Below are 26,805 nucleotides of genomic sequence, written 5' to 3' on the forward strand. Positions count from 1 at the left end.
TAATACATCTGTATGCCATACTCTAAGAATAATCTGAACAGGTGACATGTAGATGTGGCCCACCGTCGTGAATTTAACTGAACACGCTTTGCTCTCCTAAAGTCTGCCGGCGTGCAAGAAACAAACTTCGGCATCAAGGTCGAATGAAAACTGGTGACGGCCTTCATGATGTTGGACGAGAGCGAGTTGTCCCATGAAGAAAAGGGAGTCCTTCATGCAGATCATCCACATTCAGTTTATTTTCCTGTTCCGTGACAATATGTCATTTAAATTAATTAATTCAGTTTGTTTAAAGACCCATGAAATGTAAAATATCCTGCAGGCTGTCCAACATGGCTTTGCTGCCTGGATTTCTAAATAACCTGAACAGGAGGACTGAGAGCGTCTCGGATGGCCTCCAGCTCCTTCAGAACCGGAACCGAGGACACAGGGGAGGTCTCTGGACGTGACGGGACCGACTGCCGTCAGGAGACGAGCCTCATTCCTCTCGTCCGGGACGCCGACCTGCAGAGACCTTCAGACCTCCGGGCAGGTCGGTGTGTTTCTCGCCTCGCAGGTTCTCCTCCATCATCTGGAAGGAACACACTCTGAAGGTCAGACCCAGCAGAACCCTGCTGCTCTTCTGTCCTCAACAGAGACACAGACCGTCCTCCTGGTCTTGGTGTCCAGGCCCGTCTTCCCCAGCAGGTAGGACAGTTTGGTCAGAGCGGCCTCCGGAGTCATGTCCCCTCCAGAGATCACGCCGGCGTCCATCAGCGCCTGGAAGAGACAGAACCGACCGGGTTCCTGTGGATCCTGACGGAGGCGGCGCCGCGGCAGCAGTACCTGTCCGGTGGCGTAGGTCATGGACACGGTTCCTCGCAGACACTGCGTACAGTTGACGACGATGACGCCGTTGTCCGTGGCCTTCTTCAGCGCCTGCAGCAGGTCCTGGTCTTTATCGGGGGCGTTCCCGCTGCCGTAGGTCTCCAGGACCACCCCCTGCAGGTCCTGGTGCAGGAACGCCTTCACCTGGACCACAAGACACGGTTCGGTTCTCCACAGCCCGGAACTCACCGCGAGGTTCTGCCAACGGTCCCTTCAGAGAACACACCCCTGAAGACACCAGAACACAGAAGACGCCAGACCGTCCTCTGGTGGAGTCGCTACGGAGAACACCACTCGCTAACCGGTTCTTCACCACTCCAGGTGGTTCTCTTCTCCAGGTGTCTCATTGGTCTCCAGCATTATGGATCCATGAGGATCTCATTCATCACTTCATTCTCTCAGATCCTCATCTCTCCTTCAGAACACGCCCCCTTCTGACCTTCCAGGATTCATCCTTTCATCTGATTCACATTCGCTCTGCGATACACCAGAGAGAACCTTTCCGGTTCCGTCTGAAGGTTCTCCTGCTCCAGGGAGCGGTCCGGCTCTCTGTGGGTCTCAGAGTAACGTCTGACTGGAGGAACCGGCTGGTTCCATGAAGCTGGGACTCACCGTGGCGGCAGTGATTCCCGGGAACAGTCGGAGCAGGCCGATGTTCCGGCTCAGGTGTCTGCTGACCTGGAACTTGTCCGTGGATTTGTCCTTCCACAGGATGTCCGTGTTGACTGGAGGAGAGACGGAGAGGACAGGCTAGAAGACAGCTCAGAGTTTCTGGTCAGCAGACAGGAGCTCTGCGACCGACCTTTGATGTGGGCCTCAGTGGAGGCCAGAGGAACCAGGTTCGGGGAGCAGAAGGCATCGAAGCTCTCAGCATCCACCTTGGTGGAGCAGTTCCCTCGGTAGAGCTTGTTGTAGAAATACAGGGAGACCTGAGAACCAGGCAGAGAGAACATCTTCAGACTGGACCAGAAAGAAAGTCCACAAGGTTCTTCCTGTCCTGGAAAGGTTCCTCAGGATGGTGAAGTGACGGCTCAGAGGACATGTTCCTTAACGGTGCAATAAGTAAAATTTCATCACCAAATACCCCCCGAGAGAGACGCCCCACAGTTCAGTGAGTTTAGACAGGCGAGGGGCATCGCACCAATGGAGCAGACATAGAACACACAGAATCTGGCAACTTTGGGAGTTCTTATGTGATTGGCTCTGGAACCAGGAAGTGGGGACCAACTCCAGGAACCAGGAAGTAGTGATGAGCTAGCCCCGCCCACCAGAGTAGTTCCGTGAAACACAAAGATAGTTAAAATGTCTGCTGGTCGGACGAGGAGTTTGGAGGAAGAGCAGCGGCTCATTGATTGATGCTCAGCATGTCTTAGCTAGCTGCTAGCCACTAGCTCCTAGCTGCTAGCCACTAGCTCCTAGCTCCTAGCCACTAGCTCCTAGCTGCTAGCCACTAGCTCCTAGCTGCTAGCCACTAGCTCCTAGCGCCTAGCCACTAGCTCCTAGCGCCTAGCCACTAGCTCCTAGCTGCTAGCCACTAGCTCCTAGCTGCTAGCCACTAGCTCCTAGCCACTAGCTCCTAGCTGCTAGCCACTAGCTCCTAGCTGCTAGCCACTAGTTCCTAGCTGCTAGCCACTAGCTCCTAGCTGCTAGCCACTAGCTCCTAGCTGCTAGCCACTAGCTCCTAGCTGCTAGCCACTAGCTCCTAGCTGCTAGCCGGCCACTAGGGGGACTTCCACTTCCGGTCTAGACCGGTCAAAGAGCCGGTTTCTTCCTCATCGGGCTTTACTTCCTCTCTGCTCAGTGCTGGTTTCGGCCACAGCGCCTCCAGGTGCTCAGCTGGTGTAACGACGTGACGTAGTCCAGGAGTTTGGTCTGATCTCAGAAAACCAAAACCTGAACCGAGTCCCGGACTGTCCTGGTGTGAGAGTGGCCTGGAGAATCAGCGTGGTGACGTCCTCGTCTCACCTCAGGAATGTCAAACTGTCCGGCGAGCAGCAGCGCCCCCAGCAGGTTGTCTCTGCCGTCGTTCCTCAACTCGTAGATCGGCACCTGAAGACAGAAAGATGTCTTCAGCTCCGTCAAGACCAGACAAGGACGGAGCGGCGAGACGGCGGCTCACCTGGGCGCCGGTGACCACCACCGGTTTCCGCAGGTGTTCACACAGGAAGGACAGGGCGGACGCCGTGTAGGCCATGGTGTCGGTACCGTGAAGGACCACGAATCCTGCGTACGTCTCGTAGTTTTTCTGGAGGACAGAGAAAAGGACGAGGACATGCAGTGGATGGTTTCAGGTTCCGGGACCTTCCGGCCGTTCCAGTTCCCTTCTGATTGGGGAAATCCAGAAACCACAAACGAGACGACTCAGTTTTCTGGTTTGATGTCCGGAGACGAAAACCAGGAGCGGCTCGTCTCCCGTTTCTGGTTTGAAAGTTGGAATCAAAAAACCAAAATTCATGATTTGAAGCTTGTTTCACCAGAAAACCAAAGAACAGAAACAAACCATCGCTGGAGAACACGTCAGTCAAAAGACGGACTTCCTGCTGAGTTCTGGTTCTGGCTCTACCAGACCTTCATGTCCGTCTTGTGATGGTACTCGTGTGTTCTGGGTTTGGTAGCTGGATGTGATTCGTGATGCAGGTGGCGCTGTTGAGCTGTTTTCTAGTTACTGTGAATTTCCCCCAAGTTATGAAACTTTTCTCCAGGAACCTTTAGAGCCTCAAACACTGGAACGTGTCAGAGAACGTCATATTTCCGGAGCGGTTCCTTCTCTCAACACATGGATCTCAGGGAAAGGATGAAGCACCTCGATGTCGGTCCCGATCTTGACCCAGTCCTCGGGGGTCATGTTGGAGGAGTCCAGCAGAGGGTTGTACTCATCGATGGTGTAGACCACCCTCTTCCTCTCAGCACTCTCACTGAATGAAGGAGAAGAAGAGACGTGAAGGGACATGTCTCTGTCTTTGCATGTGGGACGTTCACAGCAGGAGGACAGAAAGCGAGAACAGAGACAGGACGATGATCTGATGCTTCATGTTCCTGAAACTCCGCCGGATGAAGCTGATTGTCAGAAGAGCAGGAAGCTGAAAGCTGACTGTCTTGATGTGGAGTTTTATTTTCAAACAGCACCAACTAGTGGACCAACGGGAAAACTACACCCTGTTCCTGTGTCTGTGTCCCCCAGTAGAACCATGGAGTCCCCAGTAGAACCACGGAGTCCCCACTAGAACCACGGAGTCCCCAGTAGAACCATGGAGTCGCCAGTAGAACCACGGAGTCCCCAGTAGAACCACGGAGTCCCCACTTGAACCACGGAGTCCCCAGTAGAACCACGGAGTCCCCAGTAGAACCATGGAGTCCCCAGTAGAACCACGGAGTCCCCACTAGAACCACGGAGTCCCCAGTAGAACCACGGAGTCCCCACTAGAACCACGGAGTCCCCAGTAGAACCATGGAGTCCCCAGTAGAACCACGGAGTCCCCAGTAGAACCACGGAGTCCCCAGTAGAACCATGGAGTCCCCAGTAGAACCATGGAGTCCCCAGTAGAACCATGGAGTCCCCAGTCGGACCACAGTCCACTGTCTGCTCTATCAATCAGCTCCACAGCTAAAAACACAACATGACCAACAACAACATGCTGGATCATGTGATCGCCCACCAAGCGTTCTTCACATCTGAGAGACGGTTCCAGGTCTAGAGCAAAGACGAGGTTTCAGTGGAACATGAAGCAGAGCAGCGGCAGGAGCTTCGTCAGCGGAGCAGAGGCTCAGTGGACTCACGGCAGAACCAGGGTTTGATCCCCGTAGCGCTCACGCAGGCGGTGCTTCTCAGCATAGTCCTGGTCGTGCAGGATGGGAAGCGAACGCAGGAACTTCAGGAGCAGGCCGGGGACGGGGACGAGACCTGAGGGACAAGACACAGGGGGGACTGAGTCTGGAGGAGTTCTAGAAGAGAACCGTGGAGGAACCATCAGCTTCAGTCCTCTGCTGAAGCCCAGCGGGACGTTTGACTGACGGTTCAGGTCCTGGAGCCGAGGCCCAGAGGAACCAAACACAGCTCATCGTCTTCAACACACCGAGACACACAATCCTCACAGAGAGACTGAGGTCTGGTGACTGAGAGCTTTTCTGGACCGGTTCCTGGTCTGGTGGCTCTGTGGAGCTGCTCGCAGTGTGCTAGCTGTTAGCACCATGGACCACTACAGCAGGCTAACAGCTAGCAGTGTGGAACAGAGGAGGCGTAGCAGAGGACGAGCTGTCCTGAGGAGGACGTGATGGAGGAGGGAGGAGGTGGAGGTGGAGGCTACTGGAGCAGGTAACGGAGGAGCTGACGGTGGAGGAAGTGGAGGTGGAAGGACTGGAGGAGAAGGATGCTGGAGGAGGTGATGGAGGAGCTGTCAGAGATGGTGATGGTGGAGAGTGGAGTGGAGGAGGAGGCTGGTGACGCAGGAGGTGGAGGCTGGAGGAGGCGACGGAGGAGGGAGGAGGAGGTGGAGGAGGATGCTGGAGGAGGGAGGAGGTGGAGGAGGTGGAGGAGGAGGCTGGTGACGCAGGAGGATTCTCGGAGGAGAAGCAGACGTGCAGAGTGGATCTGTGGGTGGAGAACATGTTAAAGTTGATTGGCCAATTGGTGAGGAGCTGACACCCAAGACACGCCCTGAAGCACCGCCCCCTCATTTACATATCAACTCAGCAACACATAAATAAATAAATACAAGTGGAAATAAATACAGGCATCAGAATTAATGAGGAAATAAATTTCACAAACACCAAATAAGTAAATAAATAGACTGAAATGAAAATGACAAAATAAATACATTTTCAGTCACATTTTATAGATTTTCTTGTTGAAAAAAAAATTGTATGATTTATTAGCACATAAATGTATTTGTTGACACATTTTTATATTTCAGTATTTCTCTTTAATGATTTCAGTTTGGGTCCTCCGGTACTTGTAATGAATCTGTCAGGGCACATTGTACACATCATTAAAAATGTGGAACATATTTATGGTGCAAAATAAGTATTTTTAAGGTTGAAAAACTCCTTAATGCACCTTTAAGTATGTTGTGTATCTTCATCCAAACTTCCTTTGAATGTCACATGACAGGGTCAGAGGTCATGGGTTTCACCTGGAGTTTGAGAGAGGAGTTCTATGGGTGGAAAAGGGAAGGATAGAGATTCTTCTATAACGGCCCAGTCTAAGTTATATTGTCCAGTCCAATGTTTGGCAAGTTCTTCCATGTCAAAGGAGATGTAGTGCAGTCTTGGGTCGGGTCAGGCCAGCCCTCCCTGTTCCCTGGTGGGTCAGGTAAGATACAGTACTAGGTAAGGCCAGTCCTCCCTGGTCCCTGGTGGGTCAGGTAAGGTACCGTACGAGGTGAGGCCAGTCCTCCCTGGTCCTGGGTAAACACAGCTTTACCTTTTCTCTTCCCAGAGAAACTCCTTGATCAGTGCGTAACATTGATTAAAAATGTCGGGGGACGCTGTAACTGGCAGCATCATCAGGGGACAGTTGAACTGAGGTGAGACCAGTATTCTGATTACAGTTACTCTTCCCCACAAGGTCAGCCTTATTTTATTCCATTTGTCCAAATTAATTTCCATCTGTTTTAAAACTGGATGAAAGGTTAAATGTGGCATTTCTTCCACCTCCTGCATATTTTAATTCCTAAATATTTCAGTCCATTTGGAGTCCACCTGATATCTTATCCCCCTATCTAATCCCAGGTACTGGCCTTGTTGGGGCTTTGTTCAGTTCATCCTGTATCCGGATACATTAGCGTAGCGTGGTATTGTGAGGCGTTGAGTGATTTGGATCTTTCAGCAGAATGAGTGTGTCGTCTGCATAAAGCAGTACTCTGTGCAGTGGCGTGGCGTATCTGAGGACTCTATCAACCATTGTGCGGACCGTCTTGGCTTCGAGGAGTGCGACAGCCTGCTTGTCCTGCTTCGATCTGGTCACCTCCTTTTCAGATCTGTGAGGTATCATCTCCACTTGCCAGAGTCTTTCGACATGCTTATACAACTCATCCAGCTGGGGTGGGGATGAGGTAAACGGGCACAGAGGTGTGTGGGTTAGCCGCCCCATGAACTGACTAGGGCCTTGCAGAGTCCACCCAAGCTTGGTGTGGATGGCGGCTGGGCTACTAGGTGCACCTAATCTCACTGGCTCTATGGGGGTGATCAGATGGGGTTGGTCAGAACCGATGAGAAGCAATGGCTGGGCTTCCTTTCAAGCCGGATGGGGATGCCACACAGGTGCTTGAACTTCCTCCGAAGTTGTTCAACAGGATAGGTGTGATGGGCTAAGTTGAGACGACCAGCTGTGAAGGCTCCATTGATCTTGTGGACCATCTGAGGTTTCGTCGTTGAGGAGATGCTGAAAGACACAGTGTGTCCATTAAGTACCTGGATATCTTGACGGACGGTACGAAGAGGCAGGTTTTCAGGAACGCCTTTCATGCTGAGGGACTTTGCTGCTGTGGAGAGGAGCATGGTTCTCTCGGATCCATCATCCAAAACCGCAAAGGTGTTCAGGGTCCGATTCTCATAGTGCACAAGAACTGGAACAACCTTTAACATAACACGGTTCCCTGTTCCAGGTTGATCCAAGTAGAGGGTGTCAGAGGCGGAGCTTGTTAAGCAACTCTCTTCTTGGGCTGCCACATTGATGGCACTGCTTCCAGGTCGTGCATTTATCTCATGAAGGGCTCTGAGGTGTTTTCCCTGACAGAGGTTGCAGGGTTTCTTTAATGTGCACTGAGCAGCCTGATGGGATCTGGCGCAATGCCAGCACCTTTTGTTGACTTTAAGCCATTCCTTTAGTTGCTCTTTGGAAAGTTTGGTCACCTCAGCGCACTGACTGAAGTGATGCTCGGTGCTCTCACAATAGGCACAGTAGGTTTTGCTTCCGCCTTTCTTCTTAGCAGGATCTCCTTTGTATGGTGGGTGTGCAGGTTCTGAGGTTTCCTTGGCACCATGCAGGACAGTCACTGTTTGTCGACCAGGATAACTTTCGGTCTTTGCATACTGCCTCTCCCTTCCACCCTTCTCAACCTGCTGACTGTCGAAGCCCTGACACCATGACTTGTAGCGAAGCCAATCAGAGAAATCGTTGAGCGTGTAGGTGGCCCCAGTTTGTTTGAACTTGTCACGGCGGAAGTTGGCTCTCTGCTCTGGGGGGAGTTTGCTCAGCAATCGAGCCACATGGGAGCCACAGTTCAGTTCGACGTGGCCCTCGGGCCCCAGGGTTTGCAGCAGACCCACCAGCGATTGTATCTGAAGGGCGAATCTTTGGAATGCTGCTGCATTGCCGCGCTTTATTTCTGGGCCATCTAAGACACCTGCTATTTTCTTCAGGGCGAACTGGTGAGGTTGCCCGAACTTGTCGTGGAGAGGCATCATGGTGTCGGTGTAAGGGGTCGGTGAGTTCAGGTAAGCATCAGCAATAAGTCTGGCCTCATCCAGTCTCAGGTGATCAACAAGTATGTGGTACTTGAAGAGTTCGGTGGCAGTAGGTGGGAGTAGGTTCTCGAGTGCTATACGTAGCCTGGCAAATTCTGAGGGATCAGGGTGAATGAATTTAGGAATGGTGGGCTGAGGACCCCTATATACGGGTTCACTTGGAGGGGGAGGAGTCACCATGTGCCTAGGGGCCTGCATCTGAGGGACCGCGCTGGGGGAAGGCAGGGCAGAGTGGGTTTGCACAGGAGCCACATATGTTGGGCTGGTGTAGGTGGGAGGAGGGCGCGAAGGGGGCTGGGCCGGTTGATTAGGGTAGTAAGCCTGAGTTTGAGGTGGAGCTGTAAAGTGAGGTTTGGTGGTTGGGTATGCAGCATCAGGAACAGGGTGGTATTGCTGGCTTTGGATGAACTGCTGTCCACCTACTGTAAGGTTACTCAGGCTTTCATGTAGCTCTTCATCTGGTCCTGGCCATGGTGGAGGGTCAGGCCACTCTTCATCATCTCCTGGATTTGGTGTTGCAGCAGTGGCACCTGCACTAGTTCCCGCCATGCTGACTGGGGGAGGGTGATGGTTGTAGTGTTGGGAGGTAGCCGACTGGCTCATACCTGTTCTCAGGGAGTGGACCTCCTCCATTAGTGCTTTGACTTCTCGTCGTGCCCTGTTAAGCTCCTGTATGCCTTCATGAAGGTCTCGATGTGACTGGAGCAGCCGGGCGTTCTCCTCTTGGAGGGCTCTGAATCCTACGTGGGAATGGGAGTCTGAAAACATACGAGTGAGTTCTGGAGGTGGGACCCATCCTGTATCTCTACTGAGGTGGTTGCTTGGGGATGGCTGAGGAGTTTCACTACGAGCAGCATTCCCATCCAAGGTTGTGGAGAGTGGTCTAGGTGCATGGAAGGAGGTCATCCGGACCGGGTTTCCATGAGGCAGGTTGATGCTTCTCTCTGAGACAGCAGGTGATAGGTTCCACTGTGGTGGGTCTCTCTCAGGATATCTGCCAAAACTCATCTCATAGTCTTCAAACCTGACAGGGCGGTGAATTTGTCGTCTAGGCCTCACATCACAGTGAGGGTCTGGCTCCATCTTGAATACTGCATCCGGCTCGAAGGACCAATGTTGAGGTGAGGACTAGGCAAACCAGTTCGTTCAGGATTATGCAATAAACAAGATGGTGTATCGGTCAGGATACAGGAATGAGGCCGATGTTCCTTTGTTGGACTGTGAGGGTCAGTCCATTTATAGCGGTTCACAGGCAGTGTTGTAACAGTCTGAAACAAACATAAATCCAAATGAATGTAACAGACTCAATTTGTAACAAAATAAACATATAAGAACATAAATCCTCATAAATCTGCTCCCATGAGCATGTATTCACATAATAATACACACAACAAGCACCAAATCAGAATAGTAAATGTTAACATAACCAGATGCTTTTAAACACCTGACAGACTCACTATTCAGGTAATCTCCCTAAACCAAATGGCTCAAATAACATAAATGTTGTAATGGTGCCACCCTGTGGCCAAAGAAGGAACATAACATGGGGTGGCGCGCACGCCGCTGATATCCGCCCACAGATGCTCGTTATGGCCGCGACTCCCAACGGAAAACATTAAACTACTTAGAATATACAAAATATGGAAAATATGGACCCACACAAACACTTAAAGGGAGATAATCAGCTGGGATAACTGAGGAAGAGACGCCATACTCAACCACTGGACAGCTTTGATGCTAATCAACTCGTAAGGAACATAATTACAATCAACAATGGAAAATATGAAACAGAAACAGGACAGCTTACTTCTCGTCAATGACTTAACACGCCGTGACTAAGATGAACATCGGATGGAGACTTCAGAAGGTAAGGACAGCGAACGCCGGTGTAGGTACCAGATGTGTCCGGGCTGCCAAATCTGTCCGGGGCTGCGCCTGCCGATGACGTGTCACATTCTGATTGGGTTTAATGACGTATCACATTATGATTGACAGTATGATTGGTTGTAAAAATACAGCGTTCGTTTTGATACCGGTGAAGAGCGATCCGTCATTCCCACCACTGTGGGAAAAAACGTTATGTTTTTGTTTTTTTTCCTGTGTGTAGCACAAATGTTTTGTGTATGAAATGTGCAATATAATTGTGAGGTTTGCAGCTCTTTTTGGTTTCATGTCTATGTTGACTTCAAATTACTTTTTGCCTCTGTCAATGTGAAATTGTGCTGGGAAAAAATAGATTAACAGAAAAATATGTCGTTGCAGCCCTGCTTTCATTGCAGTTGACACAAGTATGCCAAATAAGTGCTATAGTTATTCTACACTTCAGCCAATATCTGTTTTTTTAGATAGCTGGGAAAAATGAAAACTCAGCTGTTAAAGCACAGCCACTGCCCACTGTGGTGAGCGTCAGGCTGTACTTAAAGGTGTAATACAACATTTTGATTTCCGGGTGGATCACCTAAATAATTGGTGGGTCTGTTTGTCAATCATTCTGACGAGCTGCTTTCGTAAGGCGGTTCTCCGTGCTTGCGCCCAATCAGCTTCTCCCTTTTGCGCATTCAGAGTGTTTCTGTAGCCGTGAGCTTCTGAGCTCGTACTTACCGATGGCGAGTCTGACATAATGAAACTGTAGCTGTTTCGGGGAAAAAAAGCTTTATTTATGAGCGAGGCGGATCGCAGAAACTGTACAGAGCCGTGCACGCCGGAGAAGAGGAGATCGCGCTCGTACACTTCCGCGTTTCCTGGGAGAAGCAGGAGAGCCGGGCGGATGGTCTGGAGCATGGCGTTGTTCAAAAAGTGAGTAACAGACGTGGGGCTTCGTCTTTTCGAGAAAATGTTGTATTCCACCTTTAAGGTAAGATTTATACTTTATTGTGCTGGTGTAGTGAATACAACAGTAATATTTAGGTCTCAGTAGCCTTAAAATTCAGTACAAGATAGATCCAGCAACTAATATATAAATGAAAACTTGTGAGAAATCCATAGAATTTTGTAAAGAGGATTGGAAATGATGTGACCCTTAAAGCCTGTGACAGAGCAGGGTCACTTTGTTGCAGTCCTGCTGTCTTAAACATAAATTTACAGTGGAGCAAAAATATGGAAATGACTGTGTTGTTAAACAGCTTGTGCAGGGAGGAGCTGCTGCTGTCTGGAGTCCTGGTGAACATGCAGACGCTTCCATGGTGTGATCTAAGGTGCCTTACTTAAACATGCACTTTAACTTGCATTATTTTCGGTCTAACACAGGTAATAGTCTGCTCCAGAATGGACTGAAAACAGAAGCTGACTCCCACTGTCTGCCTGACTGCTTCCAGTTACATCGAGGGGTTCACTTTTGAACAATACTGTTATTTCTTAATATCCAAAATTGTATTGATATTTTCACCAATCCAGGTTTGATGTGGTTGGACTGAAATGTTATCAGTCATTAAATTATGAAACTTACTGAGCTAACCCTGTTGTTCACACTGTTGTCAGTGTCTGATGGTTCGGCTGTGTCATTATCAGGCTGTTACATTCTTTTATGAAGTTTGTTATTAAGGGTTTATCAACCGGGCGTCCATTAGTTTGTGTAAAAAATAACCGTTCCATCGGGCTTGTGGTCTTTTTTTCTCTGAGTCCTGTTATGAAGATTTTTTGTTATTAATTCTTGCTTTTTTTCTACAGATTTTTTGAATTGAAATGTCAATATGGTTTGTCCTTTGCACTGTGACATTGTTTTTGATGATATATTTTAACTAAAAAGGTGCATGTTTTAAATAAAAGAATGGCATTAAAACAAAGCCAGAAATATGCTGTATAAATAAACTTATCTTGCTTTGCCTTGCAAAAGAATTGACTTTAATTTGCAGCTACCATAAGTCTCTGAATGCTGTAAAGATCTGTGCTGGCCATATGAAAGACAGCAGGTCAAATAAATTCAGTGGTATGGCTAAGGAAACTGCCAGTAAAAGCATGCTGACACATAAGTAACACTGGACTATTGTACATCCTGTTGATTTGTTTGTATCATTCTTAGTGACTTGACAAATACTGTGGACATATTTAAATTCAATTGATATTGAAGCTTCAGACGATGTACCATGTTTTTTACAGTGTCTCAAATACCTTAAGTGTCACAAATCTCTTTATTACTCAATAGGTTATGAATGAAATAATTTGATTAATTTAACAGATGTTATGTACAGATGTGTCACTGTTTGAATTATATTAACCATTATAATTTTCATCACAAATATCTGGTAATATTTGGTATTTTATAATTAAACCATTGGTTTTGCCTACAGAGGCAGTGTCTTCATTTAAAAAGTGCAAGAACTACTGCATTACGAAAAAAAAATAAGAATTAAAAAAATCTTGTGATGTGTCACTCCCTAAATATATATTAAACTTTAAAAATCTCCATTTCAAATATCTAGCGATCTGTCTAGCGATCTATATGTTGTTTGTCCCCGGGGACTTGCCGTAGGAAGCGGTGACGTCATCGACACATCTGGTACCGACACCGGACAAACTCACTCAGGAAAACAGGAAACATTCACTTCCTACTACTCGTGACTACGTCACACCCTCTTTTCAGAACATAGCAAAGTCTTTAATACATCTGGTGAAGACGGCCGGTGGTTCCAGTGAGACGCTGAGCAGCAGCGGTGGAAGAGGACAGCCCTGTCTCCTGGCTCTTTTAGGCTACAGAAGGGCGAATAAAGGCCTCAGTACGCTTCCCCGTCGCAGCGACGTCGTTCCTACAACGCCACTGAACACATCCTGCTTCTGCGTCAAGGGAACGCCCTCCTCTGCAATTTCACCGCCAAGCCGCTAGGGGGCGTGGCGGTGTCTTTGTTTTGCAATCGGCAGTCACAACAACAATGCGGCTTCCGTAGCTCCGGCTTCACCTAGACATAAAGCTACAGGCACAGATCTATAGACATATATATCTAGAAACGCGTGCACTTACCAAACATATATCTGCATATCGACGCCTTCTTAAAATAATCGCCTCAGTCATTTTTTAAGATTTTTCAGGAAACACAAAAAAGTATTCCATTGGTTGAATATATATTTACTAACAATGTTAATCAAAACAGCTGTTCCAACAGATGCATATTGACATACAAACAACAAGGTCAGTCAAACAAGCAACATGAGAGAATTAAATGACTTAGGCACGTTTTGTTCATGCCTTTGTGACTTCGGCAATTTTAAACCTTCTTCCCTGTCAGGTATAAACTCTAGCTAACAAACTAGAGCTATGAATATGTCAATCCTTTCACTTTACCAGATAAAACCATGAGTCTGAGATTCCCGAGGGACGCTTCGGATGGAACCATACCAGATGGTTCGATGAGTCTTTTGCCCCTATGCCCCGGTCAGATGACCGATTTGCAAGTCAGGACCGCTGCGAGCCTCCATCAGAGTTTCCTCTGGCCTCGGCATAGCTCACCGTGCCTGGCAGGATCGCATGATCTGTTTAACTGAGGATGTAGGCAATATTACCAGAGGTGGCCAGCATCGTGAGGAGATGATTTAGGCAAAAAAATCATTTTTGGAAAAAAATGACTTACGTACGGCCCGAACGCACTGGACGCGGAAGCGCCTCCCATGTTAACCTATCTGACCGGCCGCACACAGCGCGCAGGGGGGCGCCGCTCGCGCTCTGCAGCGCCCGCTCCGCTTCGCTCAATTTTTCACGCGAGCTGCGAGCGGCGAGAGCGCCAGTTGTCAAGCTGGATCAAGCAGATCGGACCAGACAGGAAGTCGGAAACAGAAAAGGCAAGAGAATCCGGTCAATTTTCAAAATAACATAAATGAAATGACGATTAGTTACGGTGTTGCTGGTCCAACGGTCACTTGGGTCTAATCACAAGAGAGATGGACACACACACAAACAGACACATGCACATACGCACCCAATCAAACACACACACACACACACACACACACACCCACGGTGTCCACGGCGTGAGTCGCTACGGACGCCGCGGTCCCCCGCGCCTCCTGTATGAACCGTCAGATCGGTTAACAGTTGCGCCGATCTGACAGTCGGTGCGCGGCGCTTCCCACTTCCGCATCAGAAGCGACGCGTCCCGTGAACCAGGCGTTTGTCCCCCCCGCCGGCGGCCTGCCCCACCATGTGAACGACTCCCTATCTCTCAATGATAAAGAATCTTTAAAAAATTCCTGGATCCAGACGGTGATCCGGATCATCACCAAAATGTAATCAATTGTCAGTTCGCCCAAGACCCTCCTTTCCACTAAGTTTCATTGCAATCCGTCCATTACTTTTTCCGGGATCTTGCTAACAAACCAACCAACAAACCAACAAACCCACATGATTCCATAACCTCCTGGTGGAGGTCATTATGTTGCTATTCGGTTTTCCTTTTCAGATCAACACACACACACACACACACACACACACACACACACACACACACACACACACACACACACACACACACACACACACACACACACAGGGAGAGAGGGCGACAGAGAGAGGCACCGCACGCTGATGAGAGCACTCTGCTCCGATCACTCCCTGATCACAGTGTGTGATTATATCTGGTGTTCTTACGGCTGTTGGTGACTGATCTGAGCTGGGGGAGCTCTGCCTCTCTGAGGGCCACATTCTAGTTATGTTTGAGTTAAGTCTTTACTGTCCCTCTCTTTGCAGGACTCCCAGAACCTTTTATATTCCAACTAATAATTCTAACAACATTTCAGCCATTTAATAATGAAGAAGAAAATCTGTCTTCTGGCCTTGTTCATAATGCCAGTGTTCAGTGTTTCATCTGATGCTCTGTAGTCTTTCTCTTTCACATAGTTTTTGTCCTGTCCAGGTTTTTCAAAGTAAAAAAAAAAAAAAAAAAAGAAGAACATACAGTACAACAAGCACAGAGCTGAATCTGCCCCCCCCTCCCTCCCGGAACAACAGAAAGGAGCTTTGCCCCCCCCCCCCCCCCCCCCCCCCCCCTCCCCCCCCCCCCCCCCCCCCCCCCCTCCCCCCCCCCCTAAACAGTACTAGAACAGTGAGGTTCTCTACCTCCTTTATCGTCCTTCTTCATGCCGATGGTTCCCCCGGTGTGGAGGACCAGGACTGGAGCCTGGGCGCCGGGGTCCAGGCTGGAGGAGGAGGAGGAGGAGGAGGAGGAGGAGGAGGACATGATGCTGCAGTGCTGGAAGCAGAGATCTCTCCCCGGCTTTATGAACACTGCAGCTCTGCCATTTCACTTTCACTTTGACTTGAAAGTCAAAGTGAAACTGAAAGACTGGACCAAAGGACAATACAAAGTTAAAGCGTCTGTCTCCGGTTCCTGTTTGATGGGGTGGGGTCACATCCTTTATCACAATGGTGTCTGCTCCATTTGATATCTATCCCAAACTTTCTGAATCCATGTATTGTAAGATGGAGGTTCAGGTTTGAGCCATCTAATGGTTATGCATTTTAATGCAGCGGTTAATAATGTATTCAATAAATATTTTCATCTTGTTTCGTTACACTTGCAGGCATAACAGTAGTGCAACTGCAGGGGTCGGCGGAATTTCTTGTTTAAAAATAATTTTGAGAGCATCAACAGCCTCCCTCCAGAACAGATCCAGCTAGAATGTGGCCCTCAGAGAGGCAGAGCTCCCCCCGCTCAGATCAGTCACCAACAGCCGTAAGAACACCAGATAGAATCACACACTGTGATCAGGGAGTGATCGGAGCGGAGCGCTGCAGCGTGCGGTGCCTCTCTCTGTCGCCCTCTCTCCCTGTGTGTGTGTGTGTGTGTGTGTGCGTGTGTGTGTGTGTGTGTGTGTGTGTGCGTGTGCGTGTGTGTGTTTATCTGAAAAGGAAAACCAAAAAGCAACATAATTTATGTTATTTTACTTCATTTTAATTTGAAAATTGACCGGATTCTCTCATATTTTCCGTTCCAGACTTCCTGTGTGGTGCGATCTGCGCTGTCCAGCTTTACAGCTGGCGGTGCACGGCGAGCGGCGCGCGGAGAAAATAGAGCGGAGCGGAGCGCCGCGGTCCACGGCGCGAGCCGCTACGGACGCCGCGGTCCCCCGCGCCTCCTGTATGAACCGTCAGATCGGTTAACAGTTGCGCCGATCTGACAGTCGGTGTGCAGCGCTTCCCACTTCCGCGTCGGAGGCGGCGCGTCCCGTGAACCAGGCGTTTGTCCCCCCTGTCGGCGGCCTGCCCCACCATGTGAACGACTCCCTATCTCTCAATGATAAAGACCAGACCAGAGGACGTGATTTCAAACTAAAACAAATTTTATTAAACCACGAAAGTTAAAATGATCAGACTAACTCTGGAATAAACGGGCTTGAGGCCTGCCCGGACAGGGCTGGGGCTGACCACGACGGCGGTCACAAAGGGGGAGGAGCCAAAATCACACAGCACCCGGGACACGGCAAAGAAAAGTGAAGAAGAGACCAGCACCAGGGGACCACTGCCACTCCGGATCCACCAGCACCTGCCAAGAGGAGAGACAAGAACACAATTAAAATCATGCTAAGATGGGTATTCACGGGTACGTGAACACGCTCTTAGGCGCTATGCAGGTTGGTAACACTCACTGGACGACAGTGTTAATTTTGTCAGCAATTTTCAATTTTTGTTTTAGTCTTCGTCTTTTTCAAGCTTCTTTTTTTTATTTTTAGTCTTGTTTTAGTCACATTCATCTGGTTTTTGTTAAGTCTTTTAGTCAAATAAAAGTGCAAACATTTTAGTCCTTTTTTAGTCACTACAAATTATAACTATTTTAGTCTACTTTTAGTCGACTAAACGTGTGAGCATTTTACTCTTAGTCAGTTTATATTCCAACTATTTTAGTCTAGTTTTATTCAGTGAAGTTTGTACTTTATAAACTTTAGCTCCAGTCGTTCTGCTACCTCAGCACACACACATCAAATAAAAATAAATGTATATTTTTGTCTCTTAATTTTTTCTACAAAAGACTGAGTTTGTCTTTTCACTTTGAGTCGACACAATCACAACAATTTTTCCCTTGTTTTCATGACAGGAAAAAGCTTTGAAAAACGTGTCACTCAAAGTTCAACATTTTACTTTTTCTTAATCTGTGGACACCAAAACTAGTCTAATTTTGACCAACAAAACGTGGTTGACATTTTAGTCTAGTTGTAGACTAAAAAGCAGTCAGTGCACATCAACATATTTAACCTCCTAAAAGATTGCATATCAAGACTCACACTTTTGTTTTTAAAAAAAAAATACTAAAAGTACTGTCTAAGTAGCATATTTATTTTTCATCCAAAAATGTGAACATAAATTATACACAAAAATAAAGGTTTATGTACAAAAGAAAATTGCATAGTGACAGAAGGTCCCTGGAGACTTCACCGAGACTTGAAGGTAGCAGGCATCTTGACGACGGATGAGGACTACACGGAGGTGGACTGAGGTGAATTCAAGGCTTTCAGAATGTGTGGCTAAAGTCAGAATAACTGAGTGAACTGACGGAGTGTATACTACAGTCCAGCCTCGAGTGATGATCCAGGGTCACATTATATAGACTGGGGAGGCAGGTGAAACACACCAGGCCACTCTCCATGCAGCTGAACTCAACGAGTGGATTAACCCCAAGCCAGCACCGGCAGCTTCCACAGACAGACCACGGCCTCCTGCAAACAGCAGAGAAGGGAGGGGGACGACCGAAACTGAGGAAAACTGCTCCGATGCAGTGGCCGAGGTGGAGGACGAGACAGTTAGACCCACAAAAGGTGAGTGCTGGTGGTGTGAACTCTCAGAGAAGCCTGGGAAAAGATTTCAAATAGAGTTGAAGCTCACTCTGACATGTGGACAGATGGGGAATCAAACCTGCAACATCAACCTGACCAAACCGGCCTCAGCCGCCTCGAGTGGTGTCCGCGTTTTCAATTCACTGCAGACAAATTTAGACAGAGTGGTCAAAGCAGTCCAGCAGGTGGAGGGCGGGGCCTCAACTCCACCTACAAATCCCAAATATACTTTTAAGACAAACAAGTCTCATCTCCTCAAATCGTTTCACAACCCTGCTGACAGCCGAGGATCCAGGAAGGAACCAGAGAGGGTCAACCAGAGCCACTGCAGGTGAGTACACTGCAAAACAGGATGACCGAAATACAAGATATCAACACTAAATTAAAGAAAATTACTCTTAAAACTAGTGAAATTATGTGTCCATGCAGCAAGTGAATTTTACTTAAAAAAGATCTTGATATAAGAACATTAAATCAAGAAATGAGTCTCTGTATCTTAAATGAACCTTAAATCAAGTGAGATGAGACATTTTGGCTGAAACCAAGACTTTTGAACTTGGTAAGATTTTGAATTTGTGCAGTTTTTGCAGTGTACAGGTCAGTATAGGTCAGTAAAGGTCAGTAAAGGTCACTGCAGGTCAGCACAGTTCAGTACAGGTCTGTAACCTTGATCAGAGCTACACTTGTGAAAGACAGAATGTGAAAAAACAATCCAGGAAATCACATGGTAGGAATTTTAAAGATGTTGTGTTGATTAAAGCTGAAAGCAGCATTGGTCAGGACCGAGCCGACCCACCGGCCCACGACTGAGACCGTCCTCATACCTTGCTGACTGAAGCCCAGGTCACCAGGAGCCTTGCTACTCCCTAAATATCAATTTTCATGAACTTGACTCATTTCTGATTATAAAAGGACTTGCATTTTTAAGGATTTTTAGGCTTTTATTTTGGAAAGTCAGGGCATGCTGTCATTAACACTGATCAACCTGTAATTATCCATTTGTTTTGTTTAAAGTGTCATTCTTTGTGCCTGCCTATGGCAAGACGCAAAGAATAAAACAACCGAGAAAATGACCAAAAAACGGCAATTATTTCTCATTAATTCCGGATGAAACTCACCCCATAAAACACGGAAAAATCAGCCCCAAACAACTCCACCATACCTCGCCATTCTTTCACATTGAGATATAATTAACTTCTGAAAATGTAGTCATTTTTGTCCTGTACGCAGATGTAAAAACCTCATTTCAATATATTTTACCAAATTTAAACTCTGAGCCTTCAAGTATGGAGAGTGCTCCAGCCGGTTTTTGGAGTTTCTAATGGGTGTGTATTGACTCCGTGCACAAGTCTCGTGACGTACTTCCGTTTGACCCAGAGACCGGCAGATTTGTTTCCGGTTTACTTCCTACTCAAGCCATTAGGCGCGAGAATGAAACCGCAACAGACAAAAAGAAAGAAATACAACATAAGGGATGTTTTTAAACTCCAGCAAACACAACGTGGCTCCAGTGAACAATGCTGTGTACCATTATGCAGCGCATCCAGTCGCTACAATAGCGAAATAAGCTTCCACCGCTTCCCAAAAGACACCAGACTTCGTGCGCAGTGGCTGCAAGGGATTCGAAGAACGGGATTTACAATAACCAAACATACAAAAGTATGTAGCCGATACTTCGAACCCTCAAAAATTAATATAACTGCCAAGGGGAGACGAGTTTTGATCGCCAGCGCTGCACCATCTCTGTTTGAATGGAATGATTTTCAACAAAAGACACGGGCCAGTGTGTGGGAGCGCTGCCCTCGACCAGCGCAGACTCGGCCGTCTCCAGCTCCGTTGGAAGAAGAGACTGAACCTATGGTCCCAATGCTTTTGGAGCATGATTATGGAGCCAGTAGCACTGTGTGTGTGGAGCGGGAACATTATGATAAGATGCGTGAGGAAATTGAGATGTTGAGACAACAACTTCAAACACTCCATCTGCAAAGCTCATTTGGACTACAGCGGTTTGCATCATGTCCAGAGGACATCCGATTTTACACCAGGTGAGTTATCTAAAACATAATAATTTGATATACGGAAGATCAACATTTGACTCTAGACCTATGTGATTGCATCAATTGTCTATGTTATATGTATAAGCTGAACTGGATTTTGGTTTTTAATTTGTAGTGTTTTAAAACTCTTTTTGTCTTTCTCTGCCTTTTTTATTCTAATGTTAGATTCCCCTCATACGAGCACCTGATGGCATTCTGGAACCTGATCAGTGCAGCAACCACCAAAATGGTGAGGGTCACCAGTTCCAGGAAATCTTATGCCAGCAGCACAACTACTGAAACTCCTTTGACAAGACCAACTGTAAGTATTCACCATCCTGACCACACATGTGCTAGCTCACTCACTCTGACATGTACACTCTCTCACACACAGATGTCATGGTTACTTTGAGCAAAGACTAATTAAACATTTCACCTCCACAGAAACTGCTGCCAATTGATGAGGTCTTCCTCTTCCTTACATACCTGTCTACTGGCTGCACCCAGAGGGAACTGGGCCACCGATTTAACATCCACTGAACAACAGCCAGTAGAATAATTGTGACCTGGGCCAACTTTTTCTACAGCCTTTTGGGCTCCATCTGTACCTGTGTTATGACCCGGCTCGTAGGGAAAAGGGACGCAACATGGATAAAGAAACAAAACATTTATTTGTGTACTGAAAGAAAAATGGCACAAACCAGGTGGGCAAAAGGCGCTGTCAAAACAAAACAACTAAAGAACTAAGAAACCCAAAACTCTAAATTAACTGAGCACTCACACTGCTGCTTCTCAAAATAAGACAAAACATTACAGAACCAGAAAACCCAAACAGCAAAATACCCACAGACTTACACTGAAACAGCACCCCCCCAAACTGGAAATTACCAGCCAAAGCCTGACACAGCAACTCTCTACACACACAGCACTAACAAGTGATTCCTATCAGGTGTCTGCCCCAGTCTGCATGCAGCTCCCGGCCTTTTATCCCTGCTGGCTCCTAATTGGTGTGGTGAGGCACCAATGGCAGGATCGAGGGGCGGAGCTGGAGACCTCTGGTGGTCCACTCAGGGATGAGCTGTGGCACACCCTGCTTTGCATGCTCTGAGGGATGCACACCTGGAGAGCAGAGAGGAGAGCAGCAGGGGAAACACAGACCAAGGGGGTCGTAACAGCCCCCCCCCCCCCCTTAAAATGCAGGTTCATCCATGCCGACATATACAGAACAGACAACACATATTTTGCAACCGAAGGTGAAAGTTACCACAACCTGGACAAGGCATCAGCCACAACGTTCTCACTTCCCTTCTTGTGGCGGATCTCAAGCTTGTAATCCTGCACCAACAAAGCCCACCTCATGAGGCGCTGATTCTGGTTGTACATACGTGACAGGAAAACCAGAGGGTTATGGTCGGTGTACACAACAATGGGTAGACCACAAGAACCGAGGTACACTTCAAAGTGTTGGAGCGCGAACAGCAAGGCAAGTGTTTCCTTTTCGATGGTGGAATAGTTTAACTGATAAGAGTTAAACTTCTTAGAAAAATATGCTACAGGATGGTCGACTCCATCTGCATCCGCCTGGAGCAGCACAGCACCAGCACCCACTCCACTGGCATCCACCTCCAGCTGGAACGGTTTGCTGAAGTTAGGCACAGCAAGCACAGGTGAAGTGGTTAGTAGGGACTTGACACTTTCAAACGCATGCTGACACTCTGGAGTCCAGGTAAACTCAACCTTCGGGCTAAGCAGATTTGTCAAAGGTTGAGCCACAGTTGCAAAGTTTGTACAGAAACTACGGTAGTAGCCAGCCATGCCAAGGAAACTACGTAGTTCTTTCCTGTCCTTTGGCACGGGGCAGTCTACGATGGCGGTTACTTTGGCTTCGATCGGTCGCACCTGCCCTCTTCCTACCTGTTTACCGAGGTAGGTGACGATGGCCTTGCCAAACTCTCACTTGGCCAAGTTCAAGGTGAGATTTGCACCTGAAAGACGGCTGAATACCTTTCCAAGTAGTTCGATGTGCTCCTCCCACGAGTTCGAATAGAGAACGAGGTCATCCACATAAGCACAACAGTTCCCTAGTCCAGACAACACTATGTTAATAAGTCGCTGGAACGTTGTGGGTGCGTTGCCCATGCCAAAAGCCATGACTCGGTACTCGAGGAAATGGTCTGGGGTCACGAACGCAGAAATCTTTGAGGCCCATTCAGTCAGTGGCACTTGCCAATACCCCTTTAATAGATCGAGCTTTGTGATAAATTTTGCAGAGCCAAGATTGTCGATGCAATCATCAATGCGCTGTAACGGATAAGCATCCGGAACAGTTACAGCATTTACTTTCTGAAAATCTGTCATGAAATGAGCAGACCCGTCAGGTTTCATTCCTATTAGACACGGGGAACTCCACGGACTTGAACTGGGTTGTGCAAAACCGTGCTGCAGCAAATACTCTACCTCTTGTTTCATGAGCGTGCGCTTGGTAGAGTTTACGCGGTATGCATGTTGCTTGATGGGACGTGCTTTACCCACATCAATGTCATGGGAGAGAACCGTAGTCTGTGAGGGAACATCATTAAATAGTTCAGGAAACCGAGCCACGACTGCAAGCAGTGCATCTCTCTGTTCGGATGCCAGATGTGCCAAAGTAGATGGTAAAACTCGCAACATCTCAGAGTTTGCTAGTCGTGCTGTTGGAGGAGCTGTAGATTGGCGGTCTTATTCATCTTTTTCATCGCATGCCTGTATGACCAACGCTTGGCCTGAAACAGGGCTTTCACGAGTGACATAGCCCTTAAGCATGTTTACATGACATACACGAATCTTACGACGTCTTTCTGGAGTGTATAGCACATAATCCGTGTCACTAACACGATCACATATTTTATATGGACCAGAAAATTTCGCAGACAACGACAAACCGAGGACAGGTAGCAAAACCAGCACTTCGTCTCCAACCTGAAATTGACGATGAACAGCACCACGATCAAACTTTCGCTTCATATCCAACTGTGACGACGCAAGGCATTGTCTGGCAATAGCGTTTGCGCTATGCAGCCGTTCACGGAACTCACTAACGTACTTCAACAGATTTTTCCTAGGAGTCGGTTTGAAGTCTAGGAACTTCTCCTGCAATGCCTTAACTGGACCTCGCGGGGTGTGACCAAACACCAGTTGAGCTTCATGAGCAGCAAACAACACGAGCGGGACCCCTTCATCCCAATTTTTGTGTCTTTCCAAGCAATACTTCCGGAGCATGGACTTGAGGGTCTGATGCCAGCGCTCGAGAGCCCCCTGTGATTCTGGGTGGTAAGCACTCGAAACAGTGCCGGATGTTAAGGGTGTGCATGACCTGCTTGAAGAGTTTTGATAGAAAGTTTGCACCCTGATCAGTTTGAACTGTGTGTGGAAGCCCAAAAACAGCAAAGAACTTTGTTAATGTTTTTGTCACTGATGCTGCTGTGATTTTACGGAGTGGCACAACTTCAGGAAAGCGAGTGGCAGCACACATGATGGTCAATAAGTACTGATTACCACTCTTCGTTCTTGGCAAAGGGCCAACACAGTCTATGATAACACGGTCAAACGGATCCTCGATCACTGGGATAGGCTGCAATGGTGCTGGAGGGACAACTTGATTTGGCTTTCCAGCTATTTGGCACACATGGCAGCTGCGGCAAAAGTTTGTGACGTCCTTTTTAAGTCCTGGCCAGAAGAAATGTTTCAACACACGTTGATACGTTTTTGTGATGCCCAAATGTCCCGACCACTCACTTTCATGTGCTACAGATAACACCTGTTGTCAACAAACAGCAGGAACTACAACTTGGGATACCAGGCTCCAGCTCTTGTCGGCGGCTACAGAGGGGGACCACCTGCGCATCAACAAACCATCATCAATGTGGAAGGAAACTCTTTCACTGTTTTCATTGCTGTCACTCACCACCTTCGAAAAACATGCTCCCAATGTCGGGTCAGCCTTCTATATGACACAAAGATGAGCACGGTCCACTGGGAATTGGCAAATGTCACCCTTGTGCACATCCGTCTCAGTCTGCGCAGAGGTAGGGCGGCACTGGGAGTTACCCGTTCCCATCTCAGCATGCTCAGGAGAAACAGACATAAATATATCAGCCAGATCCACTTCAGTAACCACATTTTCCTTCGATTTTCTCTTACGTGCCTGAGCCCGAGTTACCACACATGCAGGGTACCGACCTGTTTTATCTTGACCCGTGGATGCCTCACTGCGCTGAGGTGAGGGCAACACCTCCAAGGAAGGAACCACTTACCCTCCAGCAATATCATTCCCCATAAGGAAGTCAACTCCCTCTATGGGTAGCTCAGGGCAGAGGGCAACCGGAAAGTCACCTGTTACAAGATCAGACTGGACGTGCACACGATGTACAGGGCGAAGGGCATAACCCATTTCCACACCACGGAGCAGGGAATCATAACCACATGAGGACTGGGCACAGAACGGCAGAACTGAGGACAGGATCACAGACTGAGAACAAGCCGTGTCACGAAGGATCCGCACTGGACGCAGATCTGCAGAATCTCCTGTCAGTGACACAAAACCACTGAAAGTGAAGGGTTTGAAACACTTATCAAGTGAGTCACTGATTCTCTGAGTTTTCTGTGATTTTCTAATTAACCCTATAGGTTTTGAAGTGTCCTGTTGATTCTGTGACTTCCTTTTCAGAGTGAGACAGTTGGGGATGACATGACCGGGTCTGTGGCAATAGAAACATTCTCTGTCTTGCTTTGGAGCTTTTACTGACTTCTTAGGCTGAGCAGATACAGTGGTTTCCACCACAGGTACACCAGGTTGAGAACAGAGTACAGTTTTGTGCGTAAGTACATATTCATCAGCCAACAGAGCTGCAGCAGACAGAGAGGTAACCTTTTGTTCATTCAAATACACCACAATACGATTGGGCAGACACCTTTTAAACTCCTCTACCGATAGCATCTCCCGCAGACTCATAATCATTAACTTTACAAGAGTCACACCATTTATTAAACAAGGTTCCCTTTTCCCTTGCGAACTCCTTTGTGCCTCTCTCCATCCGCGCTTTAAATGCCGAGAAGAAGAGGAAGTAACAGCATGTCCACCAGTCTCCATGCTTTACTATGCAACTACTGCACATTTGCTGACAGTGGTTTGTCATTTCTTGTTTGCCGTCTGGAATGTTTCGCACAGCTTGGTTTTATGGATCCACCTTGCTGATCTTTTTATTTGTACTGGAGCTGATTATGCACCGAGGTTTGTTATGCTTTTATGTTGTCTTGTATATTTATGTTATGTATGAACGTGAACCTACTGCACACTGAATCGCCCTCCAAGGGACAAATGAATAAACTGAACTGAACTGAACTGAACTCCACGTAAAACTGGCCTAGGGCTTTTCTATGATTTCTGAATTTTTGCCTGTATGCTTCTGGAACCAATTCATACACAAGTAGAATGGCAGTTTTGACTTTTTCGTAATTTAAACTGTCCTCTACTTTGAGAGCAGCAACTGCATCTTAAGCCTTGCCATAAATTTTGCACTGCGGCAGCAAAGACCAAACATCATCTGGCCAGCGCAGCGCAGTAGTGATGCGTTCAAATGCTGAAAAATATGCATCGACTTCTGATTCTCGAAACGGTGGTACTAAAGCAATATGCTTACTCACATCAAAGGTGGGAGCAGAGGAAGTGGATCCTCCTGTGGCGTCACCGCCACCCGGCGCCGTGGGCCCAGATCGCGCCAGCTCCAGCTGACGGATCCTCACTGCCGTGTCAGCCTCAATTTCCAGCCGCTTTATCTCAAGCTGCATCCGTGCCTCCCGCTCCTGAGCCTTCTCCTCCGCCTCCATTTTGAGACGGGCGAGCTGGAGTTTCAACTGCGCTCCCCGCAGTGACTCCTCACTCCTGGGCATAGAGGGAACATGCTCGGTCTTGGGCAGGTCACTCAGCTTTCCTTGCTCCTCCTCAGAAGGAGTACTTTCCACATCATGGCCGCCCTTGTCATCAAGGGTGCCGCAAGGAAGCTCCAGCAGCTCTGAGGATACTGACGGCATGATCACCAGCTGCTCCACCAGTTTGTCCACCACCAATGCCATTAAGTCTTTCTTTAGAATTTGCTTTGAATAAGAAAAACCAAAATGATCTGCAATTTTCATTAAGTCATCTTTTCAGCATCTCAGGAGGTACTCATGAGAAGGATTACGCAAAAATGCATTGAGATCGAATGAAGCCATTATTTTAAATTCACAGATAGTTGCCTGTTTCTTTTGTGTACCGGGAAAATGCCTGCAACATGGATAAAGAAACAAAACATTTATTTGTGTACTTAAAGAAAAATGGCACAAACCAGGTGGGCAAAAGGTGCTGTCAAAACAAAACAACTGAAGAATCAAGAAACCCAAAACACTAACCTAACTGAGCGTTCATGCTGCTGCTTCTCAAAACAAGACAAAACATAACAGAAAAAGCAAACCCAAACAGCAAAAATACCCACCGAATTACTCTGAACAGCACCCCCCACACTGGAAATTACTCTCTGAGCGTTTCCGTCCCGGTCCTGTCCTCAGCCATGCCGGATGCCATCTTTAAATAAAGGCAGCAGCAGGAGGAGACTCAGTCTCGTCCTGCTGCTAACATTAAAATCTGTTCAGATAGTAAAAGGCTACAATC

The 26,805-nt window shown here is 47.8% G+C and overlaps 1 protein-coding gene across 1 annotated transcript; it reads right to left on the reverse strand.

The window, feature by feature from the left end:
• Window positions 1–478: 478 nt before the first annotated feature.
• LOC115382614 (L-asparaginase 1-like) lies at window positions 479–26,231 on the reverse strand. Its single transcript, XM_030084431.1, has 10 exons — window positions 25,847–26,231; window positions 4,645–4,768; window positions 3,671–3,782; window positions 2,987–3,112; window positions 2,833–2,916; window positions 1,670–1,796; window positions 1,480–1,592; window positions 826–1,011; window positions 646–759; window positions 479–571 (listed from the first exon to the last, which is right to left on the reverse strand). The coding sequence occupies exons 1-10, from the start codon at window positions 26,229–26,231 to the stop codon at window positions 479–481; spliced, it is 1,464 nt and encodes a 487-aa protein (XP_029940291.1).
• Window positions 26,232–26,805: the final 574 nt, after the last annotated feature.

Source organism: Salarias fasciatus (genome assembly GCF_902148845.1).
Source record: "Salarias fasciatus chromosome 7 unlocalized genomic scaffold, fSalaFa1.1 super_scaffold_4, whole genome shotgun sequence".
NCBI lineage: Eukaryota > Metazoa > Chordata > Actinopteri > Blenniiformes > Blenniidae > Salarias > Salarias fasciatus.